This window comes from Oncorhynchus mykiss, chromosome 27, assembly GCF_013265735.2.
Source record: "Oncorhynchus mykiss isolate Arlee chromosome 27, USDA_OmykA_1.1, whole genome shotgun sequence".
Lineage (NCBI taxonomy): Eukaryota > Metazoa > Chordata > Actinopteri > Salmoniformes > Salmonidae > Oncorhynchus > Oncorhynchus mykiss.
This window is the reverse complement of record NC_048591.1, coordinates 43670595-43690594: the sequence shown is the minus strand read 5'-3', so window position 1 is coordinate 43690594 and position 20000 is coordinate 43670595. Positions and strand designations below refer to the sequence as shown.

The 20000-nt window shown below is 47.4% G+C and overlaps 1 protein-coding gene across 2 annotated transcripts in view; it reads right to left on the bottom strand.

Moving 5' to 3' along the window:
- Positions 1-20000, bottom strand: part of usp32 (ubiquitin specific peptidase 32) — a 127368-nt gene that overhangs the window by 10109 nt on the left and 97259 nt on the right. For both annotated transcript variants that reach the window (XM_036965634.1, XM_036965635.1), the window contains exons 26-31: positions 16471-16697; positions 11752-11936; positions 11447-11533; positions 10651-10771; positions 8300-8491; positions 774-1002 (exon numbers count right to left, since the gene is read on the bottom strand). In XM_036965634.1, coding sequence (XP_036821529.1) covers positions 774-1002; positions 8300-8491; positions 10651-10771; positions 11447-11533; positions 11752-11936; positions 16471-16697 — 1041 coding nt within the window. The remainder of the gene's footprint in view (positions 1-773; positions 1003-8299; positions 8492-10650; positions 10772-11446; positions 11534-11751; positions 11937-16470; positions 16698-20000) is intronic.

Here is a 20000-nt window from a genome sequence, read left to right as displayed (position 1 = left end):
GAGAGAGAGAGAGAGAGAGAGACACAGAGAGAGAGAGAGATACAGATAGACAGAGAGAGAGAGAGAGATACAGATAGACAGAGAGAGAGAGAGACAGAGAGAGAGAGAGAGAGAGAGACAGAGACAGAGAGAGAGAGAAAAAGAGAGAAATAGACAGAGAGAGAGAGAGATACAGAGAGAGAGAGAGAGAGAGAGAGAGAGAGAGAGAGAGAGAGAGACACAGAGAGAGAGAGAGAGATACAGATAGACAGAGAGAGAGAGAGAGATACAGATAGACAGAGAGAGAGATACAGAGAGACAGAGAGAGAGAGAGACAGAGAGAGAGCGAGAGAGAGAGAGACAGAGAGAGAGACAGAGAGAGAGACAGAGAGAGAGACAGAGAGAGAAAGAGAGAGCGAGGCTCAGTAAAACAACTTGACCTCATTCTTCCTGTGTATATGGGCTATGTGGTGTATTGTGCACTATGAATAGAAGTAAATATATGTTTGCTCTGGTTTCGGTTGTTTCTGTGCGTTTTATTATCTCTTTCTGAATGACTGGTTTGTTTAACAATGGGAAACTACTGCAGATCACTGGGCTATCATCAAGATAATCAGGGACTTGGAAGCAACAGTCACATGAGACAGGTGAAGTAATGAAACACAACCAGGAGCGAGACAGATGGCACCCTATTCCCTATATAGTGCACTACATTTGACCAGGGTCCATAGGGACTATGCACTATAAAGGGGAATAAGGGTCCCATTTGGGATGTAGACGGGATGACATCAGACCTTTGAGGATGTTGAGGAACCCAGCAGGGGCGGAGATGGAGGAGACCGTTTCTCCTCCTCCTATCCTCCGTAGCTCCTCCCCCTCGCTGCGGCTCTGCAGACTGTTAAGCCCCGCCTCCCGGGGAGCCAGGTAAACACTAGGGTCAAACCTCTCTCTGGGAAACTGGACGATCTTCTGAGACTTGATCCAGCGGCCGTTCACAAACTGGAATCTCTTCAGGTGTACTATCTGCAACGCAGAGCCAAGCAACAACATCAACTAATATGAAACATCGATGTAGTAGACACGTCTGTTTACATTGCTAATAATGAGCTCTTGCTCTTTTAATAAATAATAATAATAATAATAATAATAATAAATACAAATAATACAGGAAATAGTGGTGTAAAGTATACTGCGTTTCAGTCATACTATGTAGTGATGGTGGCTGCTATGTAGTGAGGCTGGGTGCTATGGGGCGGCAGGGTAGCCTAGTGGTTAGAGCGTTGGACTAGTAACCGGAAGGTTGCAAGTTCAAATCCCCGAGCTGACTAGGTACAAATCTGTCGTTCTGCCCCTGAACAGGTTAAATAAAGGTAAATACAAATAAAATGTAGCTGGGTGCTATGTAGTGATTGTGGCTGTTATGTAGTGATGCTGGGTGCTATGTAGTGATGCTGGGTGCTATGTAGTGATGGTGGCTGTTATGTAGTGATTGTGGCTGTTATGTAGTGATGCTGGGTGCTATGTAGTGATGGTGCTATGTAGTGATTGTGGCTGTAGTGATTGTGGCTGTTATGTAGTGATGCTGGGTGCTATGTAGTGATGCTGGGTTCTATGTAGTGATGGTGGCTGTTATGTAGTGATGCTGGGTGCTATGTAGTGATGGTGGCTGTTATGTAGTGATGCTTGGTGCTATGTAGTGATGGTGGCTGTTATGTAGTGATGCTGGGTGCTATGTAGTGATTGTGGCTGTTATGTAGTGATGCTGGGTGCTATGTAGTGATGGTGGCTGTTATGTAGTGATGCTGGGTGCTATGTAGTGATGGTGGCTGTTATGTAGTGATGCTGGGTGCTATGTAGTGATGGTGGCTGTTATGTAGTGATGCTGGGTGCTATGTAGTGATTGTGGCTGTTATGTAGTGATGCTTGGTGCTATGTAGTGATGTTGGCTGCTATGTAGTGATGGTGGGTGCTATGTAGTGATGGTGGCTGTTATGTAGTGATGCTGGGTGCTATGTAGTGATGGTGGCTGTTATGTAGTGATGCTGGGTGCTATGTAGTGATTGTGGCTGTTATGTAGTGATGATGGGTGCTATGTAGTGGTGGTGGCTGTTATGTAGTGATGCTGGGTGCTATGTAGTGGTGGTTGCTATGTAGTGATGGTGGGTGCTATGTAGTGGTGGTGGCTGCTATGTAGTGATGGTGGGTGCTATGTAGTGATTGTGGCTGTTATGTAGTGATGCTGGGTGCTATGTACCTAGTCAGCTCGGGGATTTGAACTTGCAACCTTCCGGTTACTAGTCCAACGCTCTAACCACTAGGCTACCCTGCCGCCCCATAGCACCCAGCCTCACTACATAGCAGCCACCATCACTACATAGTATGACTGAAACGCAGTATACTTTACACCACTATTTCCTGTATTATTTGTATTTATTATTATTACGGCACCCTATACAGGGCAATGTCCCCACTCACTGCCCTGGGTTAGACTAGAGGAAAGAGTGCCTCCTACTGGCCCTCCAACACCTCTTCCAGCAGCATCTGGTCTCCCATCTAGTGACCGACAGGACCATCCCTGCTTCGCTTCAGAAGCAAGTCAGCAGTGGGATGCAGGGTGGTATGCTGCTGGCCTGTACTTAAGTATCTATACACTATAATATGATCTATTATTATAATATGATCGATAACTATAATATGAAAGTGTACTTAAGTATCAAAAGTATAAACCATTTCAAATTCATTTTATTAAGCAAACCAGACGGCACGAGAGCCAGGGGCACACTCAGGGGCACACTCAGGGGCACACTCAGGGGCACACTCCAACACAATTTACAAACAAAGCATTTGTGTTTAGTGAGTACATTACCTCAATTACCCCGACACCGGTGCCCCCGCACATTGACAATGACTCTGTACCGGTACCCCCTGTATATAGCCTCCACATTGACTCTGTACCAGTACCCCCTGTATATAGCCTCCACATTGACTCTGTACCGGTACCCCCTGTATATAGCCTCCACATTGACTCTGTACCGGTACCCCCTGTATATAGCCTCCACATTGACTCTGTACCGGTACCCCCTGTATATAGCCTCCACATTGACTCTGTACCGGTACCCCCTGTATATAGCCTCCACATTGACTCTGTACCGGTACCCCCTGTATATAGCCTCCACATTGACTCTGTACCGGTACCCCCTGTATATAGCCTCCACACTGACTCTGTACCGGTACCCCCTGTATATAGCCTCCACACTGACTCTGTACCGGTACCCCCTGTATACAGCCTCCACATTGACTCTGTACCGTAACACCCTGTATATAGCCTCCACATTGACTCTGTACCGGTACCCCTGTATATAGCCCCACTATTGACTCTGTACCGGTACCCCCTGTATATAGCCTCCACATTGACTCTGTACCGGTACCCCCTGTATATAGCCTCCACATTGACTCTGTACCGGTACCCCCTGTATATAGCCTCCACATTGACTCTGTACCGGTACCCCCTGTATATAGCCTCCACATTGACTCTGTACCGGTACCCCCTGTATATAGCCTCCACATTGACTCTGTACCGGTACCCCCTGTATATAGCCTCCACATTGACTCTGTACCGGTACCCCCTGTATATAGCCTCCACACTGACTCTGTACCGGTACCCCCTGTATATAGCCTCCACATTGACTCTGTACCGGTACCCCCTGTATATAGCCCCACTATTGACTCTGTACCGGTACCCCCTGTATATAGCCTCCACACTGACTCTGTACCGTAACACCCTGTATATAGCCTCCACATCGACTCTGTACCGGTACCCCCTGTATATAGCCTCCACATTGACTCTGTACCGGTACCCCCTGTATATAGCCCCACTATTGACTCTGTACCGGTACTCCCTGTATATAGCCTCCACACTGACTCTGTACCGTAACACCCTGTATATAGCCCCACTATTGACTCTGTACCGGTACCCCCTGTATATAGCCTCCACATTGACTCTGTACCGGTACCCCCTGTATATAGCCTCCACATTGACTCTGTACCGGTACCCCCTGTATATAGCCTCCACATTGACTCTGTACCGGTACCCCTGTATATAGCCTCCACATTGACTCTGTACCGGTACCCCCTGTATATAGCCTCCACACTGACTCTGTACCGGTACCCCCTGTATAAAGCCTACACATTGACTCTGTACCGGTACCCCCTGTATATAGCCTCCACATTGACTCTGTACCGGTACCCCTGTATATAGCCTCCACATTGACTCTGTACCGGTACCCCCTGTATATAGCCTCCACATTGACTCTGTACCGGTACCCCTGTATATAGCCTCCACATTGACTCTGTACCGGTACCCCCTGTATATAGCCTCCACACTGACTCTGTACCGGTACCCCTGTATATAGCCTCCACATTGACTCTGTACCGGTACCCCCTGTATATAGCCTCCACATTGACTCTGTACCGGTACCCCCTGTATAAAGCCTACACATTGACTCTGTACCGGTACCCCCTGTATATAGCCTCCACATTGACTCTGTACCGGTACCCCTGTATATAGCCTCCACATTGACTCTGTACCGGTACCCCCTGTATATAGCCTCCACATTGACTCTGTACCGGTACCCCTGTATATAGCCTCCACATTGACTCTGTACCGGTACCCCCTGTATATAGCCTCCACACTGACTCTGTACCGGTACCCCTGTATATAGCCTCCACATTGACTCTGTACCGGTACCCCCTGTATATAGCCTCCACATTGACTCTGTACCGGTACCCCTGTATATAGCCTCCACATTGACTCTGTACCGGTACCCCTGTATATAGCCTCCACATTGACTCTGTACCGGTACCCCCTGTATATAGCCTCCACACTGACTCTGTACCGGTACCCCTGTATATAGCCTCCACACTGACTCTGTACCGGTACCCCCTGTATAAAGCCCCACTATTGTTATTTACTGCTGCTCTTTAATTATTTGTTATTCTTTATATATATATATATATATATATATATATATATATATATATATATATATATATATATATATATATATATATATATATCTCTTAACTTGTATTTTTTAGGTATTTCCTTAAAACTGCATTGTTAAGGGCTTGTAAGTAAGCATTTCACTGTAAGGTCTTCACCTGTTGTATTCGGCCATGTGACAAATACCATTTGATTAGAGTCCGCCAGATCAGAGGCAGTAGGGATGACCAGGGAGGTTCTCTGTTTAGTGAGTCCTCCAGATCAGAGGCAGTAGGGATGACCAGGGAGGTTCTCTGTTTAGTGAGTCCTCCAGATCAGAGGCAGTAGGGATGACCAGGGATGTTCTCTGTTTAGTGAGTCCTCCAGATCAGAGGCAGTAGAGATGACCAGAGATGTTCTCTGTTTAGTGAGTCCTCCAGATCAGAGGCAGTAGGGATGACCAGAGATGTTCTCTGTTTAGTGAGTCCACCAGATCAGAGGCAGTAGGGATGACCAGAGATGTTCTCTGTTTAGTGAGTCCACCAGATCAGAGGCAGTAGGGATGACCAGGGATGTTCTCTGTTTAGTGAGTCCTCCAGATCAGAGGCTGTAGAGATGACCAGGGATGTTCTCTGTTTAGTGAGTCCTCCAGATCAGAGGCAGTAGGGATGACCAGAGATGTTCTCTGTTTAGTGAGTCCTCCAGATCAGAGGCAGTAGGGATGACCAGGGATGTTCTCTTGGTAAGTGTGTGAATTGGACCATTTTCCACTCAAAATGTAACGAGTACTTTTGGGTGTCAGGGAAATTGTACGGAGTAAAAAGTACATGACCTTTTTTGGGTAATGTAGTCATGTAAAAGTTGACAAATATATAAATATTATAAAAGGTAAAGTACAGATGGTGTGAGAGAGTTGGAAATGTGGGGCCCGGCGTGTCCAAGTAGGCTACACGTACATACAATATGTTTGTGGAAAACATTTCATCACAAGTAAGATATTTAACTTGTTTAAGTATTATCTGTTTGTAACTTCACTCACTACTTTATAGTCAGTTTTTTTTGTGTGTTGTTGGTCTTGGCAAGCTTAATGTTCCGGTCGGTAGCTAGCTAGCACTCAGTCACGTGGCTGCTAGCACTGTCAAGAAAATGGGCCCGAGGGAAGCCCTAGAATACTACGTTTTTCTAAGGAGTGAAAAGGCAATGTTGAAAAGTAATCTTTAGACATGTTGTACTTGACTTAAAATGTAGTTTTGTTATTTACTAAAACAAGCCGACAACAACAAAATTGTACTTGGAAAAAGGTCAAGTTTTTTTTGCTGTGAGCCAAATGAGGTAGCCATAGGTTGTTTTCCCCACACGGGGTCACGACATTTTGTCTAATACTGACAGACCACAGAGTACCACAGTAGAAGTCATAATACCCATAAAACCTAGCGGTCATACAGGAAAATGGTTCCAATCATTTTTCCAATAGGGGATTTTAGAAGAGAGAGAGATTTCCACGGTTCTCAAAACATCTCGCCAGGGTAAACCTACACCAAACACAGACCAGGTTATCAAAACATCTCGCCAGGGTAAACCTACACCAAACACAGACCAGGTTATCAAAACATCTCGCCAGGGTAAACCTACACCAAACACAGACCAGGTTATCAAAACATCTCGCCAGGGTAAACCTACACCAAACACAGACCAGGTTATCAAAACATCTCGCCAGGGTAAACCTACACCAAACACAGACCTTATTTGAAATATTTCTAAAATCCACCATGGGAAAAATGAATGGTGGAAAAACGATTGGAAAAATGGTCAGTTTGACCACTAGGTTTACGGGTATTCACCCCCCCCCCTTGGCATTTTTCCTATCTTGTTGCCCCACAACCTGGAATTCTTTTTTTTTTTTGGGGGGGGGGGGGGGGGGGATTGTATCATTTGATTCACACAACATCCCTACCACTTTGAAGATGCAAAATATGTTTTATTGTGAAAACAAGAAATAAGACAAAAAAAACAATAGAAAACTTGTGTGCATAACTATCCCCCACGGGTTTTGAATAGGCCATTCCAATACATTTAAATGCTTTCCCTTTAACCACTCGAGTGTTGCTTTAGCAGTATGCTTAGGGTCATTGTCCTGCTGGAAGGTGAACCGCCGTCACAGTCTCAAATCTCTGGAAGACTCCAACAGGTTTCCCTCAAGAATTTCCCTGTATTTAGCGCCATCCATCATACCTTAAATTCTGACCAGTTTCCCAGTCCCTGCCGATGAAAAACATCCCCACAGCATGATGCTGCCACCACCATGCTTCACTGTGGTGATGGTGTTCTCGGGGTGATGAAAGGTGTTGGGTTTGCGCCAGACATAGCGTTTTCCTTGATGGCCAAAAAGCTCTATTTTAGTCTCATCTGACCATAGTACCTTCTTCCATATGTTTGGGGAGACTCCCACATGCCTTTTGGCAATCACCAAACGCGTTTGCTTATTTTTTTTCTTTAAGCAAAGTTTTTTTCTGGCCACTCTTCCGTAAATCCCAGTTCTGTGGAGTCCTAAGTCCTATGGACAAGCTGCGGGAGTGGAGGTATGATGTTTTCCTTAGAAGAAGCCATGCTGTCGGCATTCTCTCTCCTCTCACTTGCTTATCAAATGTGGCTCGGGCTGTGTCATCTACATGCACAAGTAGCCTGGCTAGCTTACTACTGCCCCCTAGAGAAGACAAGTAGCCTGGCTAGCTTACTACTGCCCCCTTGAGAACACAAGTAGCCTGGCTAGCTTACTACTGCCCCCTAGAGAAGACAAGTAGCCTGGCTAGCTTACTACTGCCTCCTAGAGAAGACAAGTAGCCTGGCTAGCTTACTACTGCCCCCGAGAGAAGACAAGTAGCCTGGCTAGCTTACTACTGCCCCCTAGAGAAGACAAGTAGCCTGGCGAGCTGACTACTGCCCCCGAGAGAAGATAAGTAGCCTGGATAGCTTCCTACTGCCCCCTAGAGAAGACAAGTAGCCTGGCTAGCTTACTACTGCCCCCTAGAGAAGACAAGTAGCCTGGCTAGCTTACTACTGCCCCCTAGAGAAGACAAGTAGCCTGGCTAGCTTACTACCGCCCCCTAGAGAAGACAAGTAGCCTGGCTAGCTTACTACCGCCCCCTAGAGAAGATTCAGACAAATTACTAGACAGACTGGATCCCCTCAATCCGTACTTGACGTGAGGCACATCTTGTACCGAACCGTTTTTCATCTTCTCATATCGAAAAAGTAGCAAAGTTTGGGTATTCTGGGCAACACTAGTATCTGGTATCCTCATTACATCTAACTACAGTGTGTGTGTGTCAGTGTTCTGACCAGTATAGGCGGCAGTCTCCACAGGTCCAGTTTCTTGGTGGCCAGGCGGTGGGTCTTGCACTTGGAGCAGTAGTAGAGCTCATCCTCTCCCAGCTCCTCCTCACTGGTGAAGGCCTTCAGACAACTGTCTAGACTGATGGGCTCTGCCTGGGCCCTGCGACTCTGCTGCACACTACAGTGCTCCTCTACTATCTAGAGAGAGAGAGACGGAGAACGGGGTTAGACGGGACAGATAGACAGGGAGAAGGGGGTTAGACAGGACAGATAGACAGGGAGAAGGGGGTTAGACGGGACAGATAGACAGGGAGAAGGGGGTTAGACGGGACAGAGAGAGACAGGGAGAAGGGGGTTAGACGGGACAGAGAGATACAGGGAGAAGGGGGTTAGACGGGACAGAGAGAGACAGGGAGAAGGGGGTTAGACGGGACAGATAGACAGGGAGAAGGGGGTTAGACGGGACAGATAGACAGGGAGAAGGGGGTTAGACGGGACAGATAGACAGGGAGAAGGGGGTTAGACGGGACAGATAGACAGGGAGAAGGGGGTTAGACGGGACAGATAGACAGGGAGAAGGGGGTTAGACGGGACAGATAGACAGGGAGAAGGGGGTTAGACGGGACAGATAGACAGGGAGAAGGGGGTTAGACGGGACAGATAGACAGGGAGAAGGGGGTTAGACGGGACAGATAGACAGGGGTTAGACGGGACAGATACAGGGAGAAGGGGGTTAGACGGGACAGATAGACAGGGAGAAGGGGGTTAGACGGGACAGATAGACAGGGTGAAGGGGGTTAGACGGGACAGATAGACAGGGGTTAGACGGGACAGATACAGGGAGAAGGGGGTTAGACGGGACAGATAGACAGGGAGAAGGGGGTTAGACGGGACAGATACAGGGAGAAGGGGGTTAGATGTAGACAGGGAAAAGGGGGTTAGATGTGACTCTGCTCCTCACTACATTGCTAAGATCAGGGACAGAGCCAGGGAAGATGGGGAAGCCTTGATCTGGGTAAAGGTCTCTGGTGCCATCATGCGTCTTTATACTCAACATATCTCCAGCACCTGTGTGGACGTGATCTTTTCCTATAGGATCTGATGACTGACCCTCTCCTGTCTGGTAGAGGGAGGTGTAAGGCTGTACGGCTCCAGTATGTAAAGGGCTGTAGAAAATGCTATACGATATACACTCAGTGGCCAGTTTATTAGGTACACCCATCTAGTACTGGGTCGGATCCATCTTTGCCTCCGGAACAGCCTGAATTCTTCAGGGAATGGATTCTACAAGGTGTGGCGTTCAACTGTTGCTCAATTGGTATCAAGGGACCTAACGTGTGCTAGGAAAACATTCCCCACACCAGTACCCCACCGCCACCAGCCTGTACCGTTGACACCAGGCAGGACGGGGCCATGAACTCATGTTGCTTACGCCCTATTCTGACTGCCATCAGCATGACACAACAGGGACTGGGATTCGTTGGACCAGGCAATGTTTTTCCACTCCGCAATTGTCCAGTGTTGTTGATGGCGTGCCCACTGGAGCCGTTTCTTCTTGTTTTTAGCGGATAGGAGTGGAACCCAGTGTGGTTGTCTGCTGCAATATCCCTTCCGTGACAAAGACCGACGAGTTGTGTTCTGAGATGCTGTTCTGACATTTACTCCTGGAGGTGCCGACCTGTTGCACCCTCTACAACCACTGTGATTATTATTATTTGACCCTGCTTGTCATCTATGAACTTTTGAACATCTTGGCCATGTTCTGTTATAATCTCAACCCGGCACAGCCAGAAGAGGACTGGCCACCCCTCAGTGCCTGGTTCCTCTCTATGTTTCTTCCTAGGTTCTGGCCTTTCTAGGGAGTTTTTCCTAGCTACTGTGCCTCTACATCTGCATTGCTTGCTGTTTGGGGTTTTAGGCTGGGTTTCTGTTCAGCACCTTGAGACATCAGCTGATGTAAGAAGGACTTTATAAATACATTAGATTGATTGATTGATTCTGCACCGTCATTTGTCTGTTCGAGGCCCGCCTGTAAGCTTGCACGAATCTTGCCATTCTCCTCCGACTTCCCTCATGAACGAGCGTTTTTTAGCCCACTGGACTGGATTTGTTTCATTTGCAGCACCGTTCTCGGGAAAACCCGAGCGACACCGTCGTACGTAAAAAGCCCAGGAGGTCAGCCGATTATGAGATAGTGGATCCAGCAAGCATGGCACTGATGATCATACCACTGATGATCATACCACGCGCTCTTGTCATTCCTTACGCCCATTCTAACATTCAATCAAACAGTAACTGAATGCCTCGATGCCTGTTTGCCTGCTTTATATAGAAAGCCCCGGCTACGTGAACATTACCCTCTCCTGTGAAGTCTGGTAGCGGAGGTGCAGGGCTGTCGGGTCCCAGTCGACTGCTATGCAGGCGTTTCCTACCGAGGCCCTATCCTCCGTACAGTCCACCGCACAGCCTCGACAGAACCTGAACACACAAGTCACACACACACGAGCAGAAGCACAGAGATGGTACCAACACACACGCCCTTTTTCCTTTTCCCCCACACACGCCCTTTTCCCCCACACACGCCATTTTCCCCCACACACGCCATTTCCCCACACACACGCCATTTCCCCACACACACGCCATTTCCCCACACACGCCCTTTTCCCCCACACACGCCCTTTTCCCCCACACACGCCATTTTCCCCCACACACGCCATTTCCCCACACACACGCCATTTTCCCCCACACACGCCCTTTTCCCCCACACACACCCTTTTCCCCCACACATGCCATTTCCCCACACACACGCCATTTCCCCACACACGCCCTTTTCCCCCACACGCGCCATTTTCCCCCACACGCGCCATTTTCCCCCACACGCGCCATTTTCCCCCACACGCGCCATTTTCCCCCACACGGGCCATTTTCCCCCACACGCGCCATTTTCCCACACACGCGCCATTTTCCCCCACACGCGCCATTTCCCCACACACGCCCTTTTTCCCCACACACGCCATTTTCCCCACACACGCCATTTTTCCCCACACACGCCATTTTCCCCCACACACGCCATTTTCCAAACACGAGATGGATACAGTAATAGAAGAGAAGTGTGTGTTTTGATGATGATGATGGTGGTGGAGGAGGCCTCACCTGTACCAGGGACACCAGGCACACGAGCTGCCATCCTTCCCCACCACCCTCAGTGTGAAGGGGTACTGGTAGCCCATACTGTCATCACTGTAGTAGGGGCATAACACACACATGACATCATTAACAACCTACAAAACAATATCAGCTTCAGTCAATAAAAATAAACCTTTAATCAAGAACCATCAACATCAACGGGAGACTTCCAGAATCGCCATAATAACCCTGTTCAGTCAATCAAGTGGAGACTTGCCGATTAGCCCTGTGTGTGTCTGTGATGTGGTGTGGCGTGTGTGTGGGGTACTGACCAGTCCTGTGCATGGTTGCTGGCCTCTTGCGGGGGCAGAGGGCTGGCCAGACGGGCCACCTGTATCCAGACAGCATCGTACAGGTCCTTCTGACTGGTGTGAACCGTACAGGGAACGATCAGGGGCATCCCAAACAGACTGGCACGGTTCTTCTGACTGGACAGGAAATACAACTCCGTCCGCATCTACAGGAGGACACACAGGAATATTTTATTTTTTAAAACAGGTCAGAACTACGAACCTCGATGTCGAAACATGAGAAATGTATTTCCTCATTGATACGATACTCTCCTTACTCCTTCTATATATTTAACTTCAACAGGGTGTCAGAGACCATGTCTCTTTTTCACAATACAAACATCAGTACAAAACACAAAATACTACATTATGAAACATGATCATAAAAACAAAGCCAACCTTCACTTAGAGCACCCCCACCTCAACCCTGAGCTTCGCATTCAAACCTGAGCACCCCCAACTCAACCCTGAGCCTCGCATTCAACCCTGAGCACCCCCACCTCAATCCTGAGCCTCGCATTCAACCCTGAGCACCCTCACCTCAATCCTGAGCCTCACATTCAAACCTGAGCACCCCCAACTCAACCCTGAGCCTCGCATTCAACCCTGAGCACCCCCACCTCAACCCTGAGCCTCGCATTCAATCCTGAGCACCCTCACCTCAACTCTGAGCCTCACATTCAACCCTGAGCACCCCCACCTCAATCCTGAGCCTCGCATTCAACCCTGAGCACCCCTACCTCAACCCTGAGCCTCACATTCAACCCTGAGCACCCCCACCTCAACCCTGAGCCTCGCATTCAACCCTGAGCACCCTCACCTCAACCCTGAGCACCCCCACCTCAACCCTGAGCCTTGCATTCAACCCTGAGCACCCCCACCTCAACCCTGAGCCTCGCATTCAACCCTGAGCACCCCCACCTCAACTCTGAGCCTCACATTCAACCCTGAGCACCCCCACCTCAACTCTGGGCCTCGCATTCAACCCTGAGCACCCCTACCTCATCCCTGAGACTCACATTCAACCCTGAGCACCCCCACCTCCAACACATCCAACCCTGAGCCTACCCCTGAAACACATCCACATCTCAGGAGCATAAAAAACAAAAATGCAGGTCTCCCTAAATCAGAAGCCACCATTGGAACCTCGAGCACGACTCAGTATTGTGCTCTTGTTACTGCATTCTATTGTTGTGACCTTGACCAGTGTTGTCAGATACAATTTGGGAAAATTCTGCAGGAGCGCTTTGTGAATAAACAGAATGCGGAATCTCTTCTTAATGACTGAGATACAATGTTGCATTCTAAAATAAAATCACCAGAATTGAATCTAAGGGCACAGTGGAAAACAGCATCTAGAGATTTAGGTGTGGAATGCCAACTCGGAGTGTGCCTGATGCCCACAATAGCAGCACACACACACACACACATACATACACACACACACACATATATATATATATATACAGTGCCTTGCGAAAGTATTCGGCCCCCTTGAACTTTGCGACCTTTTGCCACATTTCAGGCTTCAAACATAAAGATATAAAACTGTATTTTTTTGTGAAGAATCAACAACAAGTGGGACACAATCATGAAGTGGAACGACATTTATTGGATATTTCAAACTTTTTTAACAAATCAAAAACTGAAAAATTGGGCGTGCAAAATTATTCAGCCCCCTTAAGTTAATACTTTGTAACGCCACCTTTTACTGCGATTACAGCTGTAAGTCGCTTGGGGTATGTCTCTATCAGTTTTGCACATCGAGACTGACATTTTTTCCCATTCCTCCTTGCAAAACAGCTTGAGCTCAGTACACATACATATACACACGTATATATACACATATACATACCAATCCAAATATATTTGCCACCCTTTGCCTTGATGACAGCTTTGCACACTCTTGGCATTCTCTCAACCAGCTTCACCTGGAATACTTTTCCAACAGTCTTGAAGGAGTTCCCACATACACTGAGCACTTGTTGGCTGCTTTTCCTTCACTCTGCGGTTCAACTCATCCAAAACCATCTCAATTGGGTTGAGGTCAGGTGATTGTGGAGGCCAGGTCATCTGATGCAGCACTCAATCACTCTCCTTCTTGGTCAAATATCCCTTACACAGCCTGGAGGTGTGTTGGGTCATTGTTCTGTTGAAAAACAAATGATAGTGGGACTAAGTGAAAACGTGATGGGATGGCGTATCGCTGCAGAATGCTGTGGTAACCATGCTGGTTAAGTGTGCCTTGAATTCTAAATAAAATCACTGACAGTGTCACCAGCAAAGCACCATCACACCATCACACCTCCTCCTCCATGCTTCACGGTGGGAATCACACTTGCGGTGATCATCCGTTCTCAAAAAGACACGGCAGATGGAACCAAAAATCTCAAATTTGGACTCATCAGACCAAAGGACAGATTTCCACAGGTCTAATGTCCATTGTTTGTGTTTCTTGGCCCAAGCAAGTCTCATCTTATTATTGGTGTCCTTCAGTAGTGGTTTCTTTGTAGCAAATCAACCATGAAGGCCTGATTCACACAGTCTACTCTGAACAGTTGATGTTGAGATGTGTCTGTTACTTTATTTGGGCTGCAACTTGAGGGGCAGTTAGTTAACGATTTCTGTGGCTGGTAACTAATGAATTTATCCTCTGCAGCAGAGGTAACTCTGGGTCTTCCTTTCCTGTGTCGGTCCTCATGAGGTCAGTCCAAGTAATGGACTGTCGTTTCTTATAATTTGAGCTGTTTTTGCCATAATATGGACTTGGTCTTTTACCAAATATGGCTATCTTCTGTATACCACCACACAACACAACTGATTGGCTCAAACCCATTAAGGAAGAAAGAAATTCCACAAATTAACTTTTAACAAGGCACACCTGTTAATTGAAATGCATTCCAGGTGACTTCCTCATAAAGCTGGTTGAGAGAATGCCAAGAGTGTGTAAAGCTGTCATCAAGGCAAAGGGTGGCTGCTTCGAAGAAACTCAATTATATTTTGATTTGTTTAACACTTTTTTGGTTACTACATGATTCCATATGTGTTATTTCATAGTCTTCACTATTTTTCTACAATGTAGAATATAGTACAAATAAAGAAAAACCATTGAACGAGTAGGTGTGTCCAAACTTTTGACTGGTTCATTACACACACACACACACACACACACACACACACACACACACACACACACTTGAAGTCGGAAGTTCACATACACATTAAAACTCATTTTTCAACCACTCCACAAACTTCTTGTAAACAAACTATCGTTTTGGCAAGTCGGTTAGGACATCTACTTTGTGCATGACACAAGTCATTTTTTCAACAATTGTTTACAGACGGATTATTTCAGTTATAATTCACTGTGTCACAATTCCAGGGGGTCAGAAGTTTACATGCACTAAGTTGACTGTGCCTTTAAACAGCTTGGAAAATTCCAGAAAAGAATGTCATTGCTTTAGAAGCTTCTGATATGCTAATTGACATAATTTGAGTTAATTGGAGGTGTACCTGTGGATGTATTTCAAGGCCTACCTTCAAACTCAGGTGCCTCTTTGCTTGACATCATGGGAAAATCGAAAGAAATCAGCCAAGACCTCAGAAAAAAAAATGTAGACCTCGACAAGTCTGGTTCATCTTTGGGAGCAATTTCCAAACACCTGAAGGTACCATGTTCATCTGTACAAACAATAGTACGCAAGTATAAACACCATCTGTCTCCTAGAGATGAACGTACTTTGGTGCGAAAAGTGCAAATCAATCCCAGAAGGACAGCAAAGGACCTTGTGAAGATGCTGGAGGAAACAGGAAGAGTCACGTAGCTCTGGCTTGTTATATAAAGCAGAGACATTCAGTTTCTGTTCAATTGGACATTAGAATGGGCAAAACGAGTCACCCAAGCGACTGAGCGTAGTATGATCGTCGGTGTCAGGCGTGCAGTATCTCAGAAACTGCCAGCCTCCTGGGCTTTTCACACACGACTGTGTCTAGGGTTTACAGAGAACGGTGCTGCAGACTAAAAACATCCAGTCAGCGCCAGTCCTGTGGGTGAAAACAGCTTGTTGATGAGAGAAGTCGCAGGAGAATGGCAGGAATGGTTCGAGATAACAGGCGGGCCACAAACAGACTAATAACGGCGCAGTACAACAGTGGTGTGCAGAACGGCATCTCAGAACACAACTCGTCGGTCCTTGTCACGGATGGGATATTGCAGCAGACGACCACACTGGGTTCCACTCCTATCCGCTAAAAACAAGAAGAATCGGCTCCAGTGGGCACGTGACCACCAACACTGGACAAATTGAGGAGGTGAAAAACATCACCTGGAACATGACAGCGAGTTCAGTTTACTCGAGGGTTGAGGTCTGGTCAGGCCCCAGACCTCAACCCAATAGAGCATAATGGGATGAGCTGGAATGGCTGTTCACAGTATGAATGTACCACCATCTAATCTGCAGCAACTGCGTGATGTCATCGCGTCAGCATGGACCAACATCCCTGTGAAACGTTTCCGACACCTTAATAGAATGTCCCAAAGAATTCAGGCTGATCTGGAGGTTAAAGGGGGTCCAACACAGTAATAGATGGGTGTACCTAATAAACTGGCCAATGTGTGAGTGAGTAAACAAAAAAATCATATAGAAAACATTCTATTCTAATAAATTTATTGTGTAAAATATATTATTCTGTGGTACCCACCATCTTCCTGTGCATGGCGATGATGTACCCGATGAAGGGGCTGTCCTGGACGGGGGACACGTGTCCGTTGGGCACCCCCACCCCTCCGTTGGCCAGGCTTCTCTCTGTGGTCTCTCTGCAGTGCACCATGGTGCTGGGCATGCCGTTGGAGATCAGACCAGGCTTACCATCAGGATGCGCTTTAGCTGCCACCCCCACCCCGTTAACCATGGGCACAGGGGTGATGTCTGGAGAGGTGTTAGACAGACATGTCAGAGAGCCCTTCCGGAAACAGTGAGTTGGTTTATCATGTGACTGTGAGGAGTATGGAAGGGTTAAGGTCATAAGGAGAGGTACAGTACAGTACCCACCTCTAGAAGCAGCGTGCGTAACATTCTACCAGACTCTAGAAGCAGCGTGCGTAACATTCTACCAGCCTCTAGAAGCAGCGTGCGTTACATTCTACCAGACTCTAGAAGCAGCATGTGTTACATTCTACCAGCCTCTAGAAGCAGTGTGTTACATTCTACCAGACTCTAGAAGCAGTGTGTTACATTCTACCAGCCTCTAGAAGCAGTGTGCGTAACATTCTACCAGCCTCTAGAAGCAGCGTGCGTTACATTCTACCAGACTCTAGAAGCAGCATGTGTTACATTCTACCAGCCTCTAGAAGCAGTGTGTTACATTCTACCAGACTCTAGAAGCAGTGTGTTACATTCTACCAGCCTCTAGAAGCAGCGTGCGTTACATTCTACCAGCCTCTAGAAAGAAGCAGCGTGTGCAACATTCTACCAGACTCTAGAAGCAGCATGTGTTACATTCTACCAGCCTCTAGAAGCAGCGTGCGTTACATTCTACCAGCCTCTAGAAGCAGCGTGTGCAACATTCTACCAGACTCTAGAAGCAGCATGTGTTACATTCTACCAGCCTCTAGAAGCAGCGTGCGTAACATTCTACCAGACTCTAGAAGCAGCGTGTGCAACATTCTACCAGACTCTAGAAGCAGCATGTGTTACATTCTACCAGCCTCTAGAAGCAGCGTGCGTAACATTCTACCAGCCTCTAGAAGCAGCGTGCGTAACATTCTACCAGCCTCTAGAAGCAGCGTGCGTTACATTCTACCAGACTCTAGAAGCAGCATGTGTTACATTCTACCAGCCTCTAGAAGCAGTGCGTTACATTCTACCAGACTCTAGAAGCAGTGTGTTACATTCTACCAGCCTCTAGAAGCAGCGTGCGTAACGTTCTACCAGCCTCTAGAAGCAGCGTGCGTTACATTCTACCAGCCTCTAGAAGCAGCGTGTGCAACATTCTACCAGACTCTAGAAGCAGCGTGCGTTACATTCTACCAGCCTCTAGAAGCAGCGTGTGCAACATTCTACCAGACTCTAGAAGCAGCGTGCGTTACATTCTACCAGCCTCTAGAAGCAGCGTGTGCAACATTCTACCAGACTCTAGAAGCAGCGTGCGTAACATTCTACCAGCCTCTAGAAGCAGCGTGCGTTACATTCTACCAGCCTCTAGAAGCAGCGTGCGTAACATTCTACCAGCCTCTAGAAGCAGCGTGCGTTACATTCTACCAGCCTCTAGAAGCAGCGTGCGTTACATTCTACCAGCCTCTAGAAGCAGCGTGCGTTACATTCTACCAGCCTCCAGAAGCAGCGTGCGTTACATTCTACCAGCCTCCAGAAGCAGCATGTGCAACATTCTACCAGACTCTAGAAGCAGCGTGCGTAACATTCTACCAGCCTCTAGAAGCAGCGTGCGTAACATTCTACCAGCCTCTAGAAGCAGCGTGCGTTACATTCTACCAGCCTCTAGAAGCAGCGTGTGCAACATTCTACCAGACTCTAGAAGCAGCATGTGTTACATTCTACCAGCCTCTAGAAGCAGCGTGCATTACATTCTACCAGCCTCTAGAAGCAGCGTGTGCAACATTCTACCAGACTCTAGAAGCAGCATGTGTTACATTCTACCAGCCTCTAGAAGCAGCGTGCGTAACATTCTACCAGACTCTAGAAGCAGCGTGTGCAACATTCTACCAGACTCTAGAAGCAGCATGTGTTACATTCTACCAGCCTCTAGAAGCAGCGTGCGTAACATTCTACCAGACTCTAGAAGCAGCGTGTGCAACATTCTACCAGACTCTAGAAGCAGCATGTGTTACATTCTACCAGCCTCTAGAAGCAGCGTGCTTTACATTCTACCAGCCTCTAGAAGCAGTGCGTTACATTCTACCAGACTCTAGAAGCAGTGTGTTACATTCTACCAGCCTCTAGAAGCAGCGTGCGTTACATTCTACCAGACTCTAGAAGCAGCGTGCGTAACATTCTACCAGACTCTAGAAGCAGCGTGCGTTACATTCTACCAGACTCTAGAAGCAGTGCGTTACATTCTACCAGACTCTAGAAGCAGCGTGCGTTACATTCTACCAGCCTCTAGAAGCAGCGTGCGTTACATTCTACCAGACTCTAGAAGCAGCGTGCGTAACATTCTACCAGCCTCTAGAAGCAGCGTGTGCAACATTCTACCAGACTCTAGAAGCAGCATGTGTTACATTCTACCAGACTCTAGAAGCAGCGTGCGTTACATTCTACCAGCCTCTAGAAGCAGCGTGCGTAACATTCTACCAGCCTCTAGAAGCAGTGCGTTACATTCTACCAGACTCTAGAAGCAGCGTGTAACATTCTACCAGCCTCTAGAAGCAGTGTGTTACATTCTACCAGCCTCTAGAAGCAGTGCGTTACATTCTACCAGCCTCTAGAAGCAGTGTGTTACATTCTACCAGCCTCTAGAAGCAGTGCGTTACATTCTACCAGCCTCTAGAAGCAGTGTGTTACATTCTACCAGACTCTAGAAGCAGTGTGTTACATTCTACCAGCCTCTAGAAGCAGTGTGTTACATTCTACCAGCCTCTAGAAGCAGTGTGTTACATTCTACCAGCCTCTAGAAGCAGTGCGTTACATTCTACCAGACTCTAGAAGCAGCGTGCGTTACATTCTACCAGACTCTAGAAGCAGCGTGTAACATTCTACCAGCCTCTAGAAGCAGTGCGTTACATTCTACCAGACTCTAGAAGCAGCGTGTAACATTCTACCAGCCTCTAGAAGCAGTGCGTAACATTCTACCAGACTCTAGAAGCAGCGTGTAACATTCTACCAGCCTCTAGAAGCAGCGTGTGCAACATTCTACCAGCCTCTAGAAGCAGCGTGTAACATTCTACCAGCCTCTAGAAGCAGCGTGTAACATTCTACCAGCCTCTAGAAGCAGCGTGTGCAACATTCTACCAGCCTCTAGAAGCAGCGTGCGTTACATTCTACCAGCCTCTAGAAGCAGTGTGTAACATTCTACCAGACTCTAGAAGCAGCGTGTAACATTCTACCAGCCTCTAGAAGCAGCGTGCGTAACATTCTACCAGACTCTAGAAGCAGCGTGCGTAACATTCTACCAGCCTCTAGAAGCAGCGTGTAACATTCTACCAGCCTCTAGAAGCAGCGTGCGTAACATTCTACCAGCCTCTAGAAGCAGTGCGTAACATTCTACCAGCCTCT